The following is a 25,659-nucleotide window of genomic DNA, read 5'->3' on the forward strand; positions in this document are numbered from 1 at the left end:
CATAAGTGATATAATGCTTAATTTATTGGTTCCCGTTAGGTTTTATTAATAAAAAATTAGTAGAAACTCCATGCTACTCTCATATGATGGGCAATTTTACATTTTAAATGTGAAGCCATTAAATTAGTATATCACTTAGAAATACGGTTTTGCTCCACGTAAAGTCATGTTGCAATGCTAACTGTCGTGACCTAAGTGCGCTAATGGATAGATATAGCAGATTCTTTTTTTTAGTCACTATATAACAACGGGCAGGAATCTATTTAAAGTGTAGTTAATTAATATTGTTGTTAATATAATAATCAGTATTTTAGCTCACTAATACACCTTAATAAGCAACATATGTATATGTCACTACTACGATCAATCCACGGTACTCTAAATTCATTTTGTGAAGTGCCTATATGTCACTTTTAAATGAGTAAAAAAAACACTTGACACCCAGTCTGATACCTTGTGGTTGCCTTTGAAACATTTTGTTAAATCTGGGGACATAACTGACTCTAATTGTTTAAAGATATTTCTTTTTGAAAATAGTTACGTGTAGCTTAAAACCAAGGGAAAACTTGTTTTCCTTACAGTTGGCAAGTGTATTTTGCTTCATTTTTTGTTCTGAAAATAACAGTTCCACATGAGGATGAACTTATATTCAGTACTATGCGTCTTTAAATCACCAAGCTGTGATCACGGATATATCAATGCACATATCGCGAAAGGTAGCTATATATTTATGTATTTCAATGCATTCTGCGCGTTCTCTCTCATCGTATATTTGAATATAACGTATAAATTTCGGGCATTATTATTAGAATTAGGCTTCATACATTCGTAATATTAGTAGCTTGTTGGCTAGATTGTGTTGATACATACATGCCGACAAATCCTGATGTATACATACATACATACATACATACAACCTCTCCGGTGGCCTAGTAGTTAGAGCGTCCGCCTCGGATGCGGAAGGTCGTGGTTTCGATCCCCGGCCGAGTCATACCAAAGACTTACAAAAACGGTACTAACAGCTGCCTCGCTTGGCGTTCAGCATTAAGAGGTTAGTGTTAGGACTGGTCGGCCCGGTGTCAGGATAATGTGACTGGGTGGGACATCATGCTACATGTCTGCGGCATGATGCCCCAGTGCTAGACATCACTATAAACTGCCACACTGCAGACATCGTAGCGATATGACTGAAAAATTGTTAAAGCTACGTTAAAAATCCAAATCACATCACATCACAACACACATACACGGAGTGATATGTGTCTCTGTCAAGAGGTTTATGAAGCCTTTATTCTTTTTTGCCAGCGATAACACTATTCCTATATACTGTTTCACAATATTCCTGGGTTAAAGCAGTGGGTTTATAAAGTAAACCTTACCTACAGAATCCTAGATGCTATATATATTCATGTGAACAAAATATGTGCTGATGGGTACGTTATTCCTCACAACAAATTCCAGGCTCATCACACACATGGTGAATCTAGAGGTGCATGATCTTTTTGCAGATTTTTGTAATCATTACCAACATAGTAATTAGTCAGACAAACCGACTTGACAGTTTCCTTCTTTGTTATTTCATACATGATTCATGCTCGTACGCTCTTACGGACGTTTAAGTGGACATCAACCAGCATTTGAAAGCCATAAGGGCAATGTCAATGTAATTTTACAATATGTACAATATACAACATACCGCTCAAATCCAAACTGTTATTAAACAAGCTGTTAAAATAATCCGATTATGTTTCTGCTCAGTATCCTACGAACACTATTATTATGACTAGGAGGTTAACGATCGTGCGAGCAAAACAGATATAAATTACGAAGAATAGAAATGATTAACACTATTGTATAACAAATTGCTCATTGATCGTATTACTATTTGATACAGCCCTCAAGCAAATTGGTCAGTACAGCTGCTGGTTTTGATGTTGCATGGTAGGAAATTCAAGGAACATATTAAACTTGTGTAGCAAACTTCTGAGTACGAGATTGAAGAATGATGTAAGTCATAATGATAATAAAATCAATCCATTAACAGACAATACACTTTCAATGCTCAAACTCTATCCGTATTAACTTCTTGCATTTTCGGAAACCATATAAGAATTTAATATGATTGTTTTGGTGTTTATATTGCATATATTTAGCGTTACGTACTATGTGTGGTAAGTTCCATGATATAACACGAGAATATGGAATGACACATTAATCTCTTGCAAATTGTTTTTAATTCTAAGTGTGAAAACCCTGTCATGTAAGAATCTGAGCCACAACTACTCAGTTCGTAGCAGAGGATACAAATTTAGCTTGTCTTGGTCACACTATGGCATTTGAAACAATGAAATTACCCGTAACACGGAATGTTTATATACATACATATATATGTCTGTGGTCTGTGTAACACGTGTGTGTAACACGAAGCAATGAAATGAGGAAGAGATAATAATAAAAATAATATCCAACAAAGTTATAGCTATTGGCTAAACATGATGTTTTAAGTTGTAGAAGAAAATCGTGAATATCCTTAAAATAATATGCACCATGATTTCCAATGTGATATTATCAGTGACAAAATTAATTTGCGTGAGAGAATTAGCTAAGAAAGTTTCAAAGAAAAAAAACCATGGCTAACAGCTGGTGCGAGAATGTGTATAGGTCAGGCTAGTTTCAACTGGTGTTTTGAGTAAAAGTACTGTTGATAGATAACAAGTCTCGTCTTACAATTCAAGCACCCATTCAGTCTCGTCCTGTGTCATAATGCACCCGTGGGAAGCGATATATTTAACTAACTGACAATAAATATATATTTAGTCAAACTGTTTTCTCCATATGCATTTAGTTGGATTGCAACAAGATGTATACTGAAAGCTCAGACGGTATAGAATACAATTTTAAGAACAGTTTACGCTTTAATGTTGTAGGTTTGAAGCAACACTGTATTAAGCTGTCTGCAAGTCGACTTTTTCATTAGCATTTGCTAACCTAAGGCAGTACATCTTTCCGAAGGAAACGCACACCTCGTACCGTTATGTTCCAGCTTATCTTCCCCGCATTAAATTGGCCATTGTGAGAGTTGTACCACGTGCTGATTAGTAATATAAGGTTGCGCCTACTGTCACACAGTAATGTGTCAAAACAGTGGCAATATTCTGTCATATTTCAATTCAACATGGGCACATTTTCTATCTAGAGATATTGTTGGATGTCGTCGTCGGGATTATAGGTCATTTGCGAGCCAGGGTATGTTAAACAAATTTGTTTAACAGAGTAATTAAAATGATATTATCAGCCGGAGTATCACAAATCTTTTAAGAACATAAGTTCCAGTTTCGCTCAAATTAAAGTTCTAAACTATAGTATGTGCTCATTTAACACATTTTCCAACTTTGCAAGATGTATCTAATCCAATTTTAAGATCAGTATTTCATGTTACGCCTAATATAGCCTACTGAAAATCTGCCTTACATTCGAGGTATACGCACTGCTTTTGCGAATATTTGGCAAAGTTATTGCAAAGGAAATTGTATCAGTATGATAGTCGCAGTGGCATTGCAGATAAGCTCAATACTGTGAATATGCGGAATACTGGTCTCGCGAAATCCTACTTCATTCGTAAACGTTTCAAATATTAGATCATTTTGGTATAGTGTTAGCTCTGTAGGAAGATATATTTGTAAGCATTTACATATGCATAGCAAACCTAAAAGATAACTTGCAATATATATTTCTGTATATATATGTTTGTGTATTAACATCATATGACACGTGAGTTCATATGTTTATTCTATTCAGTTTGCGTTTGTATGTATGTATACAAATATGGATCTATAAATGATGGATTCGTGGATATATAAATTTATATGCATCTGTTTCTCTGTATGTATGTAGGTAGGTAGGTGTTTTGTATTATCTATATCCATGAGCTTCTGTATTACCGTATGTTAGGTTTCTTTAAACATCTTGCTTCTACTTAATTTCAAAATAATCACATATATGCATTCATACATGAATGAATATATATATATATATATATATATATATATATATATATATATATATATATATATATGTGTGTGTGTGTGTGTGTGTGTGTGTACATATAAACGTGTATCAATATGAGCATACGTATATACAGACATAAAAACATACTTATCAACTACATATTCACGTAGACTTGTAGAAAAACATAGAAAGCAACAAACAATCAATTTATCTATCCACCCATCTATTTATAAATACATATGTTCGTATTTAAAAACATACACACATAATGCAAGCACTGACCCCAAAACAAGGCAACAAATCTACAAATATATTGAGGAAATCCGCAATACTATCGTAATGTTCTTTTTTGGCTATGTATGTATGTATGCATGCATGCATGTATGTATGTATGTATGTATGTATGTATGTATGTATGTACGTATATATGTATGTGTGTATGTATGTATGTATGTATATTTCATGAAAATCAATTCAAAATAACTCAAAAGAGAATATAATAATTGGTTCTAGGAGTCTTCTAATTGTTCTATATTATGAGAGAAACAGTACTATCGTATCAAGTAATTTATTATCGGTTCAATATAAAATAGATAAACATGTATGTGTGTGATTTGGATTTTTAACCTAATTAAAAAAAAAAAATTCAGTCATATAGCCACGATATATGCAGCGTGACAGTTTATAGTGATATCTATCACTCGATCATCATGACGCAGACACGTATCATGATGTCCCACACAGTCACATTATCCTGACACAAGGCCGACAAATCCTAACACTAACCTCTTAATGCTGAACGCCTTGCATGGTTGCTGTTAGTACCATTTGCATGTCTTTGGTATGACTCTGCCAGGGTTTGAACCGGCGAACTCCCTCATCCAAGATGGACACTCTAACCACTAGGCCACCGGAGCGGTACGATAAACATGTTAAAATAATTGCTATTCAATTTCCAATGTTCTTAAAAAAATAGTATTCAATTGTTTAATGTTCTTAAATAAACCTAACGAGTCATAATAGATCGTTCCGACTATCGAATCATCTGACCCGGCGACGTTGACCTCCGAGAAACAGTCAATATTCGGCAAATAACCTTGTTTCAATTTTAGTAATATTTCAAATAAACTTGTTTGAATTTCAGTGTTATGCTTATTAAAAATGACTTAATACATGTAAAATGTACAATTATCAAGTTGCACACATTTTACTGTAGCATACAAAATTCATGTTTTGCATTTCAAGTTCGTATAATAATTAAATACGTGTTTATTTTCAAAAAATCATTACAATCAAGTATAAAGAGGTTGCGAACATAATAATGTGAAAGGAAAATCACTTTAAAAGATATGAATGCATTCAGCAAACAGTCTCATCTCATTCATTAAACAGATTCTACGTTAGATGTAAGTGAATTTAAACATATAACACAATCTTAGATATTTACTGTTCAGAAGTATACGAATGACGTTTAAATTTGTATTCCCAAATTATTATAGTTGGAGTTGTTGTCTTTTTAATGAAGAATTTCTTCTTTCCACAAAGTGTTACAGTTGTGAAATCCTATAGTATCTTGCGTGTGTGATACAAAACAAATGTGTTCATCTTAACAATGCCACACCAACCATATAATGCTTGAAAATGGTTAGGCCAATCTTGGAGTATGTGAATAAAATACAATTCCAAAGATTGAATAAGAATAAAGGTAACTTAGAGAACAGAGACGAGCCAAATGTTGGATAAAGACTGACATTCCAGAATAAACTGAAAACCTTCACCAAACACTCTTTGTACCACAGACAAAGATCTGGCGGCATGGCTGATATGTATAATTATGTTGAATAGGCGAGCCAGAGGTTCATTCTAGTATTTCTTTGCCATCTTAGAAACAGCAAAAAATGGGCGGCAAGTACACAAAGAAGCATTGCACATTTGATATATATATATATATATATATATATATATATATATATATATATATATATATATATATATACACAACTACTTCTTTTCGCTCTGTGTAATGAAGTACCGCAATATGATATAAATGCAATAAACTGACAACGAACAGTGCAAAACTAGTATCTGATTAGCCTAAGCGCTTTCGACTCTTAATGAGTCTTTTTCAAAGGCAATGCAAAATAGACAAGATAAACAAATAAAACGAAAAATCCGAAGTGTTTGCAAAACTTTACATGACTGTTTCTACAGGAACTAAACCTTTAAATGTATTATATTTCAACTACTTTATTTCAACTTGTTGCGGATGCTAAAAATATTTTTTATTGACCTAGGAATCGATGATCATAACGGCATCTGTTGTTTTATGTAAATTTATGTAAGCAAAAATTACATCCCGGATATTTAATTGTTACAGTAGTAGTTATAGGCTATTAAGCAAATTTAGGGAATTATTTACAACAAAATGTGTCGGCTGCAAAAGATTTTTTTTTTGTTGCATGGCTGTCTTTTTCAAGTCTTGTTGGTTTAAACCGCTTGGTTTTAATGTTCTAAGGCGGCGTATCCAGTAAGATTCCTTATACTCTTGGTTTTGGGACTCCAGTTGGGGTTGTAAGCAATTGCAAAAAAATGTTATATCACTGAAAGTGTGGCCAGTGGAGGAGAAGTGTACTACGACCGGGCTTCTGTACAGCTTCTTTGTCATCCAATCAAATTTATGAAAGCCGATCCTTTTGGGTAGCGTTTCTGTTTCTCCGACATACTGAATGCTACAGATCTTACATGTGATGAGATAAATTACATTGTTTTGCACGCTTTGTTTGGACCATGTATGTTGCATTTTTTACCTAGTCACTGTGCTAGAAAATGTCCTAGTCTGTATCATATGTTGATAGGTTTTGCACCTTTTATGGCCACATTGGCCAGATTGACTAGGGTAGACTTGATTAGTGATTGACGTTAGCTTCGCCCTGACAAGAATGTCCTTGTGGATGTTTTTTTTTTTTTTGGTCTCCGGTAGGTTACTACAAGTTTGTTAAGGAGGATTAACTTTAGTACGTCCGACGATTCCGCAATGGGCCAGTGTTTCCCAATGATTTTACCTACTTTGGGGTTGTCTGGATTATAGGTAAGGATAAATGGTATCCTGTCATCGTTTTCTTCTTTCCATATTTTATTAGGTCATCGCGATTTGTTTGGTTATTCATTTGGGTTGCCTCCGCAATCAGATCTTTGTAGTAACCTCGGTAAATTAAATGTTTTGATAGCTCATCAGACCATTTTAGGAATGTTTCATCGTCGGAGCAAATTCTGCGTATCCTCAGTGCCTGGCTATATGGGATATTTTCCCTGTTTTCTCTGTTTCTGTATGACCGCTCCGGTGTCCTAGTGGTTAGAGCGTCCGCCTCGGATGCGGGAGGTCTTGTGTTCGATCCCCGGCCGAGTCATACCAAAGACTTATCAAAATGGTTCAGCATTAAGAGGGTAGTGTTAGGATTGGCGGACATGGTGTCAGGATAACGTGACTGAGTGGAACATCACGCCACATGTCTGCGGCATGATGCCCTAGCGCTAGACATGACTAAACCATTATTAAAGCTACGTTAAAAATCCATATCACACACACTCTTTTATCTCTCTCTCTCTCTCTCTCTCTCTCTCTCTCTCTCTCTCTCTATATATATATATATATATATATATATATATATATATATATTTATTAAGTCAAGCTTAGGTGGTCAGAATTGGTATGGTTGTTATAGATGTTTTGCAGAAATTTAAGGCAGCATATAACTATCAGAGCAAAGACTACTTATTAGGCGGTACTTTATACTTTTAGCAGTAACATATCATCAGTCATCCTTCTCCTCATCTTCATCATCATTATTATTATTATTATTATTATTTAAATGCGAGAAATTAATTACGCAGATAGTTACATATTATGATATTAACACGTCTAGGATTACATCTGCAAAAGAGCTTCTTCATGTTGACAATAAATGACTCATAAGCGTGACCGAGGACTTGTAAAGATTCCCATTTTCCAGGCTATTAAGTACAAGCTTCACAACACTAGTTATGTTTAGTGTGTATTTTCCTCAGTTCTATACGTTTGTAGAGAATCTAGTATATCTATTAGATGTACAGATGCATCAAGAATATCTTAAAATATACTTTTCACTACCTTTGACACAACTCCTGAGCTCATTTTTGCGAGTGGTTGAGGATGTACATTTTCGTAGTTGCTGTGGTCATGTTTAAAAGGAACAGTTGGTTGAGCGACTCTTTTCAAAATATGTCATAAACATCTTTTACCTTTCTAATATTTTCTGAAAACATTATTGACCAATGATAATCCATTGACACTGGGACATCAACAAAGGATTAAATACCATATCAAGAAAAATTAAAAGAACAAGAGCAAAAATCTGATTCCATTGCAGTAGAACTCCTGAACATTGTGCAATCAACGTTTCGGCCTTTTTGCAAGGTGCAGCTAGAGAAGTTTATCACAACTTAGCAGCTGACCAAGCAGACGATTACAACACTCTGAAGAAGACCCTTCTTTGCCATTATCAGCAGACCGCCGAAACATACCGGAATTTGAGACCCTTTCTCAATATCACACCCGAATTCGCGGGTTAATTAAGAAGTGGATGAAAACGACAGAGGTCGACCGGTCGCATGAAGGTTTACGCGAGGCGATACTCAAGGAACACGTTCTGAGTACATACAAGCGATAATTGACAGTTTTCCTAGAGGAGGAGGAGGAGAAGGAGGAAAGAGAGAGAGAGAGAAATACAGGTGAAATTATCGCCAAAGCTCTGTGTCTGTGTGACATGACTTCTATTTAGTTTATTATTGCTTACTGACTGTGGAAATGGGGGGATACTACTGAGATGATCCTCTGTATTCATATAATATACAATCTTGGGCTGAAAACGAATTTATCGTTCATAATTATCGCAGATAATGTCAAATAAATTGCAATAGTCAGGGGAGACAAATTGGCCTGATACTCTTCTAACGCAGAAAAGAGTAGTCTCCCTTAGTCCGCGTCCTACCCGACGACTTCTTGAAGTTTGTTGTCGTATCGGGTGAAATATCATGTTCGCCCGACGAATGCAAATAAGCTCATCAGATCGCCAGTTTCAGTCTAAGAAAAGTGTGACAGGTGAAGTTAGATGTATTCCTTCACTGATCACATATAAATTTTCAGAACTGAATAGGTCTGATATGAGGAGATAATTGTATTCATCCAATGTTCACACAATATTTACTTGTCAAAGCGTGGTATGTGAAGATAAAATGGGCTTATTCAATGACCACGCCAAATTAATATTAGCAGAAGTGTGGTATGTTAAGAAACATTGCGATGAATTAATGACCACACACAATTAATAAAAAGGGGTGATATGTGGTGAGAAAACGTCACCAATGATCACCCAAACTAAGTTTTATAGCTGCAGTGTGTCGCGACGTCAAGGAGAACTCTTTTACATTGTATGGCTGGGAGTTGCAAACAAGCATTTTCAAAGAACAGAAACTAAAGGTCACATGAATATATATCTTAAACTCATGCAAATGGATCCTAGATGAAATATTAGAAGTGAAGAAATTGCTATTTTAGAATAATACGAGAAATAGTGTGTGTGTGTGTGTGTGTGTGTGTGTGTGTGTGTGTGTGTGATTTGGATTTTTAACGTAGCTTTAACAATTTTGTGGTCATATCGTTACGATGTCTGCAGTGTGACATTTTATAGTGATGTCTAGCACCGGGGCATCATGCCGCAGATATGTAGCATGATGTCCCACCCATTCACATTATCCTGACACCAGGCCGACCAGTCCTAACACTAACCTCTTAATGCTGAGCGCCAAGCGAGGCAGCTGTTAGCACCATTTTATTAAGTCTTTGGTATGACTCGGCCGGGGATCGAACCCACGACCTCCGGCATCCGAGGCGGACGCTGTAACCACTAAGCCTCCGGAACAGTACTACCAAAAATTGAAGTTCTACATTAATTACTGAAATTGCAGTATTAGATATATGTATCATAAATTCTATAACTACCAAGATTGTTAATGCAACAAAATGATCGTTAAATAAATTCTAAGTGAATCATAAATGTAACTAAAATCTTAACTTAACGTAGACACACATGTCTTGCTATATCGACTCTTAAACCTGGTAGTTACGTGCTACTGTAATTACCCATGAGTTTGGGCTTCAGACGCCCTGTTGCCTTGTTGCTGTGCATCGGTTTATGGATACCGATTCAAAATGTCCCGGGCCTTACATACCATATAGTTAGAAATTTGCTGGAAAACTGTTGAAAGTTAGAAGACTGCTGGAAAAGTGTTGAATTTTAAAGAAGTTGGACAAAAATTGAGACTATAAATAAATGCAAAAATGATTATTTTTTTCAACTCAAAATATATATTTATTCAAGTTACCCTCAGGGGAAAGTACCTTATTGCAAATTTATCAACAATTCATTGCTGAACCGCAGTTTGGTTACTCATATCGTCCTCTGTACGGTATACTATACTGGACATATCTTGGTCATGCTCAGTGATCTATTAACATCAGTGACAGTGACCTACGAAGGCTAGACTGAGTGATGGATCAAATGAAGCCCAGTAGTTTATATACGGATCGATGAAATCTATTAAATATCATCTCCGCTAGTAAAGTACAATCTCAGCGATCGCCCCCAATCTTTAAAATTCCTCCTTATCATGGTAAATTTGCAAATGCGTCGTTCGAATCGTTAGCATGTCAGATATATATATATATATATATATATATATATATATATATATATATATATATTATATGTATTGTAATCAGCTGGTGGTTCCAGCAACCATCGTATTTTTAACCTGAACTAAATATTCTTGCTATTTGAAAAATGCTCTTGCTGAAAAATAAAAACTAGTTGTGTAATGTAATAATTCTGGTTATCTTATACGTCATTGATTATAATGTTCCAAGAAATATCACCAGTTACCGTAAAGACTAGAAAATTTCGACAGTTACGTATATCTTCTAGATCATTTTCGTATGCAACTGTTTTTCTCCAATATTAATTGAGTCCTTTAGCGCTTTTTAATTCTCTACCTATCCACAATATAATTTGAAGAAATACATTTTGCTACGGAGCCGGATAAATCTTGTGATAGATACCGGGCTGTTCTCGACCGTAAATTTTCAGATCACGTCTTTATTAACACTACCGTAAAATTTATTGGTTTTAAGATAATCGGAAAGTTGAAACAAATATTTGTCGTTATACATGTCCAAATAAACATCTTCTGTCTTTGATTTCGTAACATAAACTATCCGTATCCGTGAACAATAATTTAGCATTACGTCTGTATCGCGATTTGATAATTTTCATGTTTCTTATCATTTGCTCTGAGAAACTTTGAATGTGTGGTGATTCATTATTAATTTGACACAGAGCTACATACAATGTCAAATATTTTGATAAGGAATCACATACCGATTTTTCTCATGAGTTTCGATACTAATTTAGCTGTCGTACTAATGTCGCAATCTAATTTCGATTTGAAATCGGCAGTGTAAGGACTCAACATATCGTCAGTGACAATTAAACTTTGTCACACTAATGGATAATCGTTATGCAATTCGTGTAGATTATCAGGATAATGCAGATCCACTTCTACAAAGTATCCGGTGTCATCATCGCTTTTGAGCAATTTTAGGTAATCATTTTGGAATTCGTACGCGAAAAATTCCCGTGGGCATCGGTAGCGTCATCGCCCACTCATAAACATAATCCAAAACCAATAAATTATTATTTCGACTGTTTTAACGCGCTGTAATTTGACAATTACGTGTTGTATGCGACAGTGTGTCTGTGCGTCATCACGCTTATACCCTCTCGAATTCCTTATGTAATGAAATTGAATATGTTCAGTCCTTTTAACAGCTCTAAGGTGACACCGCTTATTTTCAACGCGGCATCACAAAATTAGTTTCGGCGACAAATAACACAAACAATGATCAAATACACAATACTTTAAACATACATCCCTAAAGGTTTCGAATACATCTGTGATGTGCATGATTTCAATCCGCATCTGAGATTCCAGAACTGTTTTATTTACTGTAAAACGCGTCTTTGTCAGGTAATGAAGTCTCTGCGAAAGTATCCCAATCAAATACGTACTCGAAAGGATAAATTCATTTCCGCGTGAAGACATCGGTTTAATCACCGAAGCGTTCTGTAATTTGCTTCAATTCTTTTGTGATGCCTCCATAAAATGAAAATTATCGATGAATCTCAGTTTTAATAACGAGAAACAAATGTTTAATTCCAGTTTCTTTGGGATGCATTTGATTTTATGTGGAAATTGTTTGAACTATTTCAGAACAAATACGCGTCGTATCCTCGTAAAATTGTAATCATCAACGGCACGAAATACTTTGTTTTTAATAATTGGAGCTCTCTGTGTGTGATCTGGATTTGTATCGTTATGTTTAACAATTGTTCTGTCTAATCGCTACGATGTCTGCATTGTGGCTGTTGATAGCGATGTCTTATACTGGGGCATCACACCGCAGACATGTAGCATCATGACCGACACAGTCACATTATTCTGACACCAGGCTGACCAGTCGTATCACTATCCCCTAAATGCTTAGCTCCCAGCAAGGAAGCTGTTAGTACCATTTGTATAAATCTTTTATATTATTTAGCCGTGGTTCCAACCCACGACCTCCCGTATCTAAGGTGAACGCTCGAACCATTTAGGACACCAGAGTGTTAAAAAATGGAGGTTACAAGCCTTATAAGCAACACCGTGGTGTTTTCCAGTATAATGACAACGAGCTCTGACACGGTCTAAATCATATGAAGATCTGAAGATGAAACAATCTACAGCGCTATCGGAACTGAATTTATCTTGATGAGCAAAAATCATTTTCATTCGATAAATCTCATCGATGAGATTAACTTTTATGATGAAATCGCTCCAGAAGTTTTGGACGCAATCCAGCCCGCGATATAATTTAACGCACACTACTTAATACGCGTAACCACACGGGAACGTGTTCCTGATACATTATCGGTGACCATTTTTCTTTCCTGATCCTGTTCATGACCTAGTACGGTTATGATTACCTCTTCCAAATTCTCGTAAATCACAAATGGATTTCTCATCTGTCGTTCGACACTGACAAATCATATTTTCTTCCTGTTTTTGTGGAGGTGGTTCCATTGCAATGAATCTAATGCAATCAAATCCGTGATCGTTTAATTATTTGTGTAGTAAAAGCTAATAAACACTTTTCTAGAAGAATATTTAACATATATTTTCAGATACCTGCTCGTTCGTAATGCGTTAAAAAATTTGATCCAGCAATAATGTGCATCGCGAATATTAGCGCAAAGTGCTGACGCATCGATGTGTATGTAAATTTAAACATAAGCATTATCGATATGAGATTATCTGAATAGTTCAAAGGTAACTTTATATCCAAATACATTGATTCCGATATGGGTTTGCTTTTCAAAGATCATTCATCGTCTATTTGCATTGGAAAACGAATTGATGTAAAATTGACATGCCGTGATACGCGATGAAATGATTCACACGCTCTGGGTGAACCGCAACCGGATGTAATTATCATTGTTACTTTTAACATTTACACAACCCAACCCTGCTCTAATTTGATTGGATAATGGAAACAATCAACTCGTTGTAAGAGGATTATATTTAGCTGTGTTGATGACGACTCTACTCACACCAACTAAAATGCATCTGTTTCTCTGACATTTTTCGACATCAACCGACAGTTTTAAAAAGATTATGGCCCTATATATATATATATATATATATATATATATATATATATATATATATATATATATATATATGTATGTATATTGGATCGAAAAAGATCGCTTCTTGTGGCGTAGCAAACTTCGCTTCTGATTCGCCCTAAGGTACTTTGCTAAACGCAACTTCGACGATAAGGTTAAGTATAATTCCGTGATGTATTTTCAATTTGTTAAAAAGCACCTGTACAATTATTATCATTCCGATCTCATCTATCTCTAACGGTTCATCCTGAAAATAGGCTTTGAAACTATTGTAATAACCAGTAAATAACTGGGATCGTTACATGAACTATCCCATTGTATATATAATATATGGTTATTACTTGTCTAATCTACACGCTCGATTCACTACTGAATCAAATTAGAGGAAAATAAGGATGAGTGTAATGGATTCGTTACAAAGCTATTTTGGTTGTATGATAATACAGGAGGAAGAAGAAGAGGATATTCATAAATATATCGATCCCAACTATTTCAACGAAATGATCGCGCTGGCGAATAATGATTTGATTTATATTCCGAAAATACTTTATAATAATGATGATGATGATCATGAACCTGATGAAGTCAAATTTCCCTCTTTGTCACATCAGCGACTGATGCAGCGGTAAAATGGTACATATCACATCTGGAATAAACTAAAATTATTTAAATTTGACGAGGCGGAATAAGGTAAACATTACGAACTCTTTAATCGCATCATGAGATTACCTTTACCAGGTCTAAGTAAATTGACCAAATTCAATTACATGTTACAATGCATTTTCTTCGCGATAGGATTAACAGACCTTGCCGATATGTGTCGACCGGTTTCTTTTAAAAATCTTTCTGCCTAAGAAGATAAAATTATTTATAATGCACTTAAACACCTTTGATTTTGGATATCATTGATATATGTCGTCTTAATCACGGTTTCTGGTAAAAAATGTTTCTGGAGGGACATCAAAAGATCGACACTGGTTTGCAGATCCTCCTACATAATTTATTAATATTCATTGGCACGGTTGGAGTTAGTTCAGGCAATCTGTTATCAACATGTATGTTCATGCACGTGTCGCTCCGCTGGATCTAAACAACGATGTTATGTAGTGATAATTTCTGACAAGACTCTCTTGATGTATGATGATGGTGGCCGAAGGTGAGTCCTCCCTGCATCTCTGGAAAAATCATTATTAAACCTGTTAATTATTTACATAATTATGTCCAATTAAGAAGTCTAGGTCTACCTTAAGTTAGTGAAAATCAGCTGGAAAAATAAAAAAGCAATACAAAAGGACTGTTACGTCATACTGAAACGTTCTCTAATAAAAGTGACAAGTAATATCTCCGTTTCGTTAATCCAAACAATTTTGCTCAGATTAATGCTGTTAAATACAATAACACATTAGTGGTGCTAATAGTTTTGAAATTAGAGGTGTCACAAATGCATAAGAAATATTACCATACCTTGCAACGATTCCTGCGTTCTAAGCAACATCGGCTCCAGTGGTAGCAAAAACTAGGCGTTAGGAGCTGTCAGAGCTACATCAGGAATGATGTTGATAAAGGCGGTTCTCGGTTGGATACGAATAGAATACGGAAACACATTTGATTACGAGGAACAGTTTATCTGAATCATACGCATTTATTATATTCTGTTTTTGTAGTGGATGGAGTTAAGTGGCACCATTGATAAATAATCAGCCTGATCAACGCGTAATCATGCGCACTGACAACAACATAGGCAGTCCAAACATCTTCGTTATTACAAGGTTAATACCAATGGTAGCTAAAGATCACATTCAGTTTGAGGCATTCCACATGTATCCAGCTAGGTAACCGTCATTGGCATTAGTTCTAAAGATTACATTTGTTATACGTGATAAATTCTGACCGCGTTGATAAAGTTGTGGAAGTTATCGACGGGGTTTAAATTAATTGACAGCAGATGCTAAAATTGATGATAATTCTGCTCCACATGTCGACGAATATCTGCATCAAGGTGGTGTTCCATTACCTTCGTATACACTGAAATGTAATCTTGTTAAGTTCCAAAGAAAAACTAACCGCTTGGATCACTCTGATGTACCAATGTGAACTCGAGTAAACCTGGAATCATAGTATATGCAAACACTAAAGTGTTGACTTTAACACATGGAGAGACTGTTTCTATAACAGAAAGTGGTATTCAACGCTGGATCGAACCCTCTCACCATACGTTCTCCAACGAATACTTTAGGACATCATTGACTGAATTGGGGCACAAAAGATCGGGGCTGTTATTCTACGAAGACGCACGTGATCGTTACATGCAAAAGGTACAGGCGTAATCGATGTATTCTTAAATGAAAAGGGGGCTAGACCCGCACTAAAATAAACAGTTGCAGACATTTGTAAATTCTCCCATGGAATATGTTTTTATAAATGTATGGAAGTTGTACCAGTAAAGTGCGCAATTGGGAAGAAGTGCGTACGCGTAGCATCAGCTTTGAGATGAAATGACCTAGAGAACCACCTTGATCGTAAAATACAAAAGAAAACTTATCGTTGTAGATTTTATTTTGGTGGGCTTGCCGCAGCAACAACTGTTGTTAATGGTGTGGCTGCAACCGCAATCAGGACATCCGTCATAGGTGCACCAATCGGAAGTTTTGTTAAGCTATATCGATAATAAGGGTTGATTCTTTGTTCCTGGCAAATTTCGATCCGATTACATTCACGTATACGTTTCTATTCAGAAATTCTCGGAGCGGCACAAAGTAGTCTTAACACGATCATAGAGCTGTATTCGATGACACTCGAGAATACAATAATCAACGCGGTCGAAATCGAGACAGTTTCATCGGAAATGAAAACTCACCGATAATTCTTAGTCTAAATGTGATGTGATGTGATTTGGATTTTTAACGTAGCTTTAGCAATTTTTCAGTCATATCGCTACTATGTCTGCAATGTGGCAGTTTATAGTGATGTCTAGCACTGGGGCATCATGCCGCAGACATGTAGCATGATGTCCCACCCAGTCACATTATCCTGACACCAGGCCGACCAGTCCTAACACTAACCTCTTAATGCTGAGCGCCAAGCGAGGCAGCTGTTAGTACCGTTTTTGTAAGTCTTTGGTATGACTCGGCCGGGGATCGAATCCACGACCTTCCGCATCCTAGGCGGACGCTCTAACCACTAGGCCACCGGAGCGGTTCTTAGTCTAAATAAGCAACCGCGTAGCGGATTTACAGATAATTAAAGCTGAGCAGAAACTAATACTGTTTTTCGTGGGTGGTTTTGCCGTTTCATGCTCTGTGTAACAGTATGACCCTTGCTGCTAGCTTGGCAACTTTCCATTCGTGAATTAGTAATGCGAATAACAAAGGCGTTGCATAACGTTAATGGTTTAATTGCTATAATCGGCAAAAGTCATGGAGGAATGAGTCTCTAACCTAGAAAAGTAATAAATATTCCGAATCAGCATAATGACACTAATTGAGGTTTCCGATGGTGTGGTGGGGGATTTTTTTTTTTTAATAAAACGTAAATCCTAAACATTACCAAAACTATAATTTATACATCTTTCCAACTGATTAAGTATTCTTCTCCATAGAGCTTTTATTTAAAAATCGATAACCTCTGTTCATCCAGTCGTGGTTGTTAAATGTCGAAAACTAAAGCCTATGCAGCATCCTCGATTTTAATAGTAATGGCCTTTGTAGATATATTGATCTTTCGGGTGCTACTCATCGGATCTTTCGCACTTGTCTGTACATCTGGGTACAGTTGTTAAAATTCAACCATAATATTTATATCTTCAGTTTCATAGCAACACGTTGGTGTTTGTCCAATATATTGCACGCTACATTTTTGCAGAATATCCAATAAATGTAATCAGTTGATATGAAGTCACTGTTAAAACGAAAAAAATATATCTATCTTAATATTAAAAGTCACTCTTAAAGCGATTTTCCTTTATGATAATTTATATCGTGCATGAAGATAGGAATATACCGTTTAATGAATATTACTGTTTCATCAGTTAGATACTTTTATCCTAATGGATTAATAGTAAGGCATTCATCGGAATTGCATAAACTTTTAATAAAAGAAAACTCAAACACACACCCGCCCATATATATATATATATATATATATATATATATATATATATATATATATATATATATGTGTGTGTGTGTGTGTGTGTGTGTATGTCTTGCTACATTGAAAACAATATATTGTATTACAGGAATATCATCATTCATATGCAACTTTATCATAAGTTTGCTAGTTTACTTATCCCGAAGCATTTGAAAAACAACAAACGTTCCTTGCATGGCATGATAAAAGAAAACGCTCAGTTATGTTTCTGCATTCAGTACAATCACCCTGTCTGTATAAGCTATTCAGAGAGCGGGTTTGAACATGTGTCGTCATCTACATTTTAAGTATAATGTCCAGTCCTTCGAACCCACCTACCATTGTACTAATGAAAGACAAACATTATAAAATGTATCTTTTATATACATCGGACGATTTGTACAATTACTACACACGTCTAAATTTTACTTAGGATACAGCTTTGAAAACGATACGCTTTTTACTAAATTGAATAAGTGTATTATTAAATAAATAAATAATACATAAATAAATCAATAAAACGTAAATATAGAAATGAATATATAAAACAAACAAAATATAAAATATAAACCGATTGATAACGAAAGTATGAAATCTTTTGAACACAATAGGACAAAACAAGATATTGATTCTGTATATTAGACTTTTATTATATGATACAAAGCACATTAAAGAAAATTAATTATATACAGAGCGTGCTATAAAATGAACTGTAAGATATAGAGGTTTATATGTTGATATCGTTGCTAATACAATAATTGATTTCTTTACTTGAAAAACATAATAAGAACACTTTTAGAAATTCTCCCTGGACATCGGAGCTGTCAGTTTATGAAAGGAAGGGTTGATATAATACAGCTTGTCAGGATATGTCCGTGTTTGAATCGTTTAACTTAATGCAAGGCATATAAGAATTGATACACGAATTTAAACCAATATATATTTTAATGTACCAAATGCTGTGAATAGCTATCTACGTTTCTGTGAATACAGTTGATTCCCTTTGAGCACAACTTATATGTTCAGTAATGTATAGTGTGTTGGATAATATATTATTCACGACAAAAGGTATAGATCACTTCCAATTGTGTAATACGGTGAAGATTATCTGAATAATATCAGCAAGTCGCATAAGCCCGAAGAGGTAAAATTGCCTTTTAGTCGTGTCTTACTATATTTCCTGTGATGATATTGGCGGTTTATTTCGTCTATCTTGCTACTACGATTAAGTTTAAAACCTTTGTCACATATCATTTATTTGCCAGTTAAATGTTCCTGTTCACTTGCATTACGATTTTGACTCTATTTCTGAGAGAGGTTAACACAACGTTTGAACGTATGCGATACTTGTAAAGCTTTTATGGATTTACTAAGCCATGGATACAACTTTCGTTGATATTCAATAGTCTATTTCTTGCATTCTGTATGTCTAATGATCCCTTCTTCTATCCAATTATTTTCTTCCTGATGGAAACATACATGATTATTCTTGTATCTGTTTGTAAAAAGAACAATTTATTTTCATGTCATATTTAAATGTAAATATATTGAACATATTGTTTTGGGTACAAATAAGTGAGAAGTAATTGTTTAATTTCATATTAATTAAATAGAAAAATAGTATAATGAAGTTTTTCGCTGGGTTCTGCGATTGAGACGACATGAACAATTTCTTTTTATATCAAAATAATGTAAATAAGATATAACAATAATGGAAGTCTAGCAAGGCTACACCAAGAGCTGAGAAGAAAGATGTGGTCTTGCAATTATTTTCCGGCGTGCATATAAGCTGTGAGTATAGCCAAAATATACCAAGCATCTCTCTCTCACTCTTCTGATGGATCCAATAACAAAGTTATGTTGAAACATTTGCGTACGAAATTTAAATCAGTTTGCTTTAATTGTGCAACAATGACACGGTCAACAAGATAGTTTCTAACTTACCCATGTGAACAATGTCTTTTCAAACTGGGCAGACAGGTATAATATATATTCCTATATTGAATGCAATATAAAACCTTTATGTACATTTGCCCAGCTGAAGAACTGATAAAAACAAAACATAAAACAATTCGTATAAAGTAGGCCAGTTAATGAAGTTAACGATAAATAATACAGAATGTGCATTTTGCCATGACAAACTACAATCATGCGGTCCTATCTCTGTTCATATTAAATCTATTTATATTATTACATCTGGTTGGCAAGATCTGTGTGGTGCAAAAATTGAAATGAAATAATTAATGGCAACTAAACTTGTCAACCATGTTTTGCCTGTTGTTAAATATTAGAACATGTAGTTCATGAAAGCGAATAGTATTTAAGACAACCATGAAATATTCATTTACTCGTCGACAGTAATGGCAAATGTCACATAAAGCACATATAATTACGCTGAATGTCCTTGAACACGATATTTGTAGCTTTGTTTATGTATCCGCTCTTCTCTTATATATTTATCAGAGAGGCAAAATACAAGACACACGTTAGATTCCCTTTGCATTGATCAAACATGCCAATTTTATCACTAGATGCTCATTAAATTAAACAAATAGTCAGTCATGCGACATTCAAAGTAATATTCACTAATACAAAATGTTGGCACATTTGTTTCCGCATGCTGACACCATCAGCCTTTTCCGTCTTACAATTAAAAAGTGTGGCCTGACACAGGAATATATTGTCAACTCATGGTCAATAAAGATCGGATAAATCTCAACAATCAACGATTTATGTTCTTGCGCTCGATATATTTAACCTGGAACAATTGAGAGCATGATGTTTTCCTAGCAGAGTAATATTTTGTATATATCGCATATCGCAAAATAGGTTATATATCATTCGATCCAGTTATGATTAATACGATGATGATTAATATTTATGATACACAAATAATACAACTTTTCATGGGCATAATTGTCATTTTTTCTCCGTTCTCAGTACAGTTTAGTTGCAACATTTTCCGAAAGAAAAACAAGCTAATGTTTGGTATTTCGTCAACGCACTGGATTGTACAACTGTTCTCATTATAAAGAAAATATAAATCCTGCATCAGAGGAGAGGAGGAGAGGCATAAACTGGATCGACGAAGAATGTTTAGTAAGGCGTATATTCGTTATATTTTGATGCAAACGTTCTGGTCGCACATGTACCGGTGCCTAACTCTTCTAGTGTTATTTGATAATTGTATCTCCTCAATGCGATTTTTGGCCGAATATCATGCTGAAAGATGAGCTGTGGTGCAGACTATTTGAAAGCCTGTTTGCAGTCGGAAGTGAAATTTTCCAGCGTACGGACAAAATAGCAATATGGCGTTTAATAAGATTACGAAATTGAACATAACTGCTTTGGGAAATTATTGAGGTGATACAGCATTTTTTTTTTGTAGCGCACATTTATTCGGAACGTTTTGTTATTCCTACTATATTATATGTTCGTTAGAAGAATGTCATAAGCAGACATTTCACGCTTATAAAGGGTGTGTATATATATATATATATATATATATATATATATATATATATATATATATATATATATATATATATATATATATATATATGTGTGTGTGTGTGTGTGTGTGAGTGTGTGTGTGTATATATATATATATATATATATATATATATACTAGTTCTTGTCGCATTTATCTAACACAAAGACTGTTCCGCATAAATTCGGTGCTGACATGCATAAATGTGATATAATCCTTTAAAACAGTTGTGACGAATCATGCAAACTTTTATAGTTTTTACAGTAGTGCCTTAATATACTTCTTGTTGAGGCAGAAGAAATAAAGACGTGTAACAGTGGTTCTTAAAACGTACGCATCAGCAGTTTATACTCCCTGGGTAATCAAAGTATGTTCAGAATCAGCTTGTAGAATTATTTATTTCAAAGGATTCACCTGGGTGTCAGTATTTCGGTCGGCTCAACCAATACATGTATTTATGCATTCTGATAAAAACACGTATTTTCCGTCGTTTTCAGAGAGGTTTCTGAAACAGAGAATCGATAAAGATTATGCACCAAAATAACAGACATCCGCGCAGTTATTTACTATGAAAAACGGTAACAAACATGATAATGGACAATGCATTGATGAAATATTACCCGAGACACACCAATAGTTTAAAGCGATGCTGAATTACCACATACAAGTTTAAAATGTCAAACGTAATATATATATATATATATATATATATATATATATATATATTGGAGAAGGTGTTCTGACAATTTTGAAAACATAACGATTTTGTTTGTAACAGAAACATTATTTGAACTAATTCCATGCGATCTTTTTATAGTTCCTAACCATTCTGGATCAAGCTCCTTCAATGTAAAATATTAAAGAAACTAGTTCATGAATTTTATTTCAAATGATATTTGGACTTGATAATATATTTCGTGATTTTATTGACATATTCGTTTCCAAAAACTTATAAATTCCAATATCAAAAAGCATGTAACGAAAATCACCTCTTTTAAATTTCAATTCGTCGTATTCTGTCGTTTCTTTGATATTCCTTTGTAGTTTATCATATACCCGCGTACTCTGGCTGAAGAGAACAGAATACGAACCAATTAGAAATATAATCTAACATCTTGAGCATTGAGTTCCTGTTAGTAAAAGTTCAGTCAAACATATTGATCATTCCCATTTAATATAACATAATCGGTTTGACATTCAATACAAACATCTAATCTATATTGCCGTGTCACACACTAACCATGGAACGAGAAGGACTTGTTTCACTTATGTCCAGCGCATCTTTTCATAGACACATCGAGTCAAAATTATATAAAACCTACTTCTATTCAGAGTTCTATTAAAGTAGCAAAACAAAATAATGTATAGAAAGTTTAAAGGAGTGGATATGTAGAACACACAACAGGATTAGTGTTTTCTTTGTCACTCTGGGAAAAGAAATAATTTCGTAAGACGCATGAATACGTCTCGACATGACGGTTTTAATTATTCCTACACAGTTGCAAACGCATTCTTTCCATAGGTTCCAGGAAAAACACATATGTTATGTAGTGAATGAATCATACATTGAAAAAACTCTCGTAAATACTGACACTTATGATCAAGTATGCTTTCATTTTGACCTCTTCAAAAGTATTAACAATTGGTTTTTGCTGGCAATTATAGAAAGCTAAACAAGCTCGGTCGTATTGAATTACGAAAGCTGCAACTGCAATATTATGTAGTCTTTGCACACACAAAGTTTCACCATAATTATTGATACGTTAATCATAACATTGAAGACTATAAATAACGTGAGTATAGCGCTTACTTATGTGAGTCAAGTGTATCGCTTTTTGTCCTTTCCGAGCTGCTTTCTGAAATGAATATAAATAGGCAAATAAATAAATAGTTATATGTATGTATGTATGTATGTATGTATGTATGTATGCATGCATGTATATATATCGAAAATTTGTGTTAGCTTGTCACATAACTGTATACATACACACACACACACACACATATATATATATATATATATATATATATATATATATATATATATATATATATATTTAAAATTTATTCATGATTGCAAATTGTACTGATCATCTATAAACAGTATATAACGAAGGTAATTTGTAACCATGTGTGTAGATTCTTATTAAAGATATTCAGCAAATTGTGTTTGCAAGTTAAATTCAACGTTTTTTGTTGAACATGATGACATGATCAGCGTAAATACTCATTGGCTGATGAGGATGAGTGGGTTCTAAGAATAATTATTTAGCATTATATGGGTTGTTATACGACAAGGGGTATTGTGCAATGTCACTTAGCTATGAGGAACAATTACGTTTTAGGGTGATGTGTGCGCTTATGTAAGTAGGAATTTCTGGACAATCGTTTCATTATGTTATTGTTGTGTTTAGATATAATTTGAGAGTATGCACGTGTTTGGATTATTAACAATAATTACAAAGTGTTCCTTGCACTAAAATATTAGACTGGGACTCAAGTGAATGTATTAAAAAGGCATTCTGGATAATGTCTTTGTGATTTTTATATTTTGATGGCAGAACATTACATTCGAGAATCTAGAATTAGTTCGGAACATTCGATTCTTTTGGACCTGTGTAGAACCTTTTAGGATTATGGATTATTTTGGGTTTGTTTCAGAAATGACAGTTCCTCTTAAATTTTCATTTTAGAACCTTGACAATTAACCTAACTACTGATCTCTCGATACAAAGGTAAATCACGAACAACTGAAGTAGTTTTGTTGAGATGAATGTATGTAGATTTATCAGCGTATGCGTTCATGTTCGACAAGGTTCGCATTATGCATTGTAAATGGTAGCCTATGATTTTAGCGTTGTCAATATTATCAAAATTATCTCAAAGACAAGCATTCTACGATTTTTTAGCATGTAGCCACATAAGATTATCTGGACAATAAAAATGGTAGCATTCCAAACGTCGCAAACACTCTGCTTACCGTCAACCCTATAGGAAACTGAAGTTTCCTCTGTAATCGGGTGGTCGTCTATACCGGAAGGAAAGTTCTGGGCGATGATTACGTCAGATGTAATGTTTTCTCTGTATATATATATATATATATATATATATATATATATATATATATATATATATACCTCTTGCACCAAGTCGCGGAAATGAAAATAAATAAATATATAATTAAAGTTAGTACTACAGAGTTCGCCATTTTGGCAGCTATTATTCATGGTGTTAATACAGGATACGTCAGTATGGCCATGTTTTGAAAGCAAAGTTTCACAACTATTATGCAACACAATAATCCTAATCTTAACAGAGTTTGCCTTGAGATGATTATTATACCACTTGTGTGGAGGTTCGCAATGGTTTATATTGAAATATTATGACAGTTACAACTGTTGCTCACGGAAGAATTTGGAAATAGGCCACCTCTCCTTCCATTCAGCTAACATGGCGTAATTTGTTCGATATCAGCTAGTCCAACCCAATATTACATTGTTCAATATGTGCAAGCCGTAGGTGGTATGAATAGTAATTGTTATATCTGACTGGTGTATATGCGACCCATTATGATTTCCTTCGCTCATTGCCTCCATGATACCATAGTTAGAAATATAAGGATATGCAGGGGATAAACATATTAAGTATATGATGGAGTATGGCAAATAGTCATGGAATGCTATGTGAAGCATATCTCATTCCAGTTAATGGCAGATATCTTCCACAATTACGAGTGAAAACGAAATCAACGAAATGCATCAAAGAATATTGTGATAATGTAAAAAGAAGCTGGTCTTTCCAAACCACAGTTATAGCTAATCTATCTTGATACATTAGAAAAAAACATATATAGACCTTTATTAAGAGAGAGATAAAGATAGAGAGGGTAGAGAGAGAGAGAGAGAGAGAGAGAGAGAGAGAGAGAGAACGGGCTTAGAAATGGCTTAGTCCTTGATTAGGCCATAAATTGTTACATACCACCATGCTTATGAAGTATTGAGAATTCTTACCTCTGCTGTTTTGCATAACCTAGAACAGAATGGAGACGTCGTGTCAGAAATGCAAGAAAAGGATGGTGGCGAGCATGGTTGATTTATTCATGTTTATGCGATTTATTAAGACCGGAAAGTTACGATCATTTGCTTCATTAGATAAATCATGTAATTAAACAACAGAGCGATACACTTGAGTGAAAAGAAAAAACTGATATAAAAG

General features: G+C 34.6%; 1 protein-coding gene across 1 annotated transcript in view; it reads right to left on the minus strand.

Moving 5' to 3' along the window:
* Positions 1-18,579: 18,579 nt before the first annotated feature.
* The window catches only part of LOC149807845 (uncharacterized), a 40,857-nt gene continuing 33,777 nt past the window's right edge, over positions 18,580-25,659 (minus strand). The window contains exons 8-12 of the mRNA XM_089971375.1: positions 25,455-25,473; positions 24,425-24,525; positions 23,255-23,300; positions 22,434-22,513; positions 18,580-21,949 (exon numbers count right to left, since the gene is read on the minus strand). Of these exons, the coding sequence (XP_089827501.1) occupies positions 21,900-21,949; positions 22,434-22,513; positions 23,255-23,300; positions 24,425-24,525; positions 25,455-25,473 (296 nt within the window). The 3' untranslated portion in view covers positions 18,580-21,899. The remainder of the gene's footprint in view (positions 21,950-22,433; positions 22,514-23,254; positions 23,301-24,424; positions 24,526-25,454; positions 25,474-25,659) is intronic.

The sequence above is a fragment of the Sinohyriopsis cumingii genome, chromosome 1, assembly GCF_028554795.1.
Source record: "Sinohyriopsis cumingii isolate HCF-2022 chromosome 1, ASM2855479v2, whole genome shotgun sequence".
Classification (NCBI taxonomy): Eukaryota; Metazoa; Mollusca; class Bivalvia; order Unionida; family Unionidae; genus Sinohyriopsis; species Sinohyriopsis cumingii.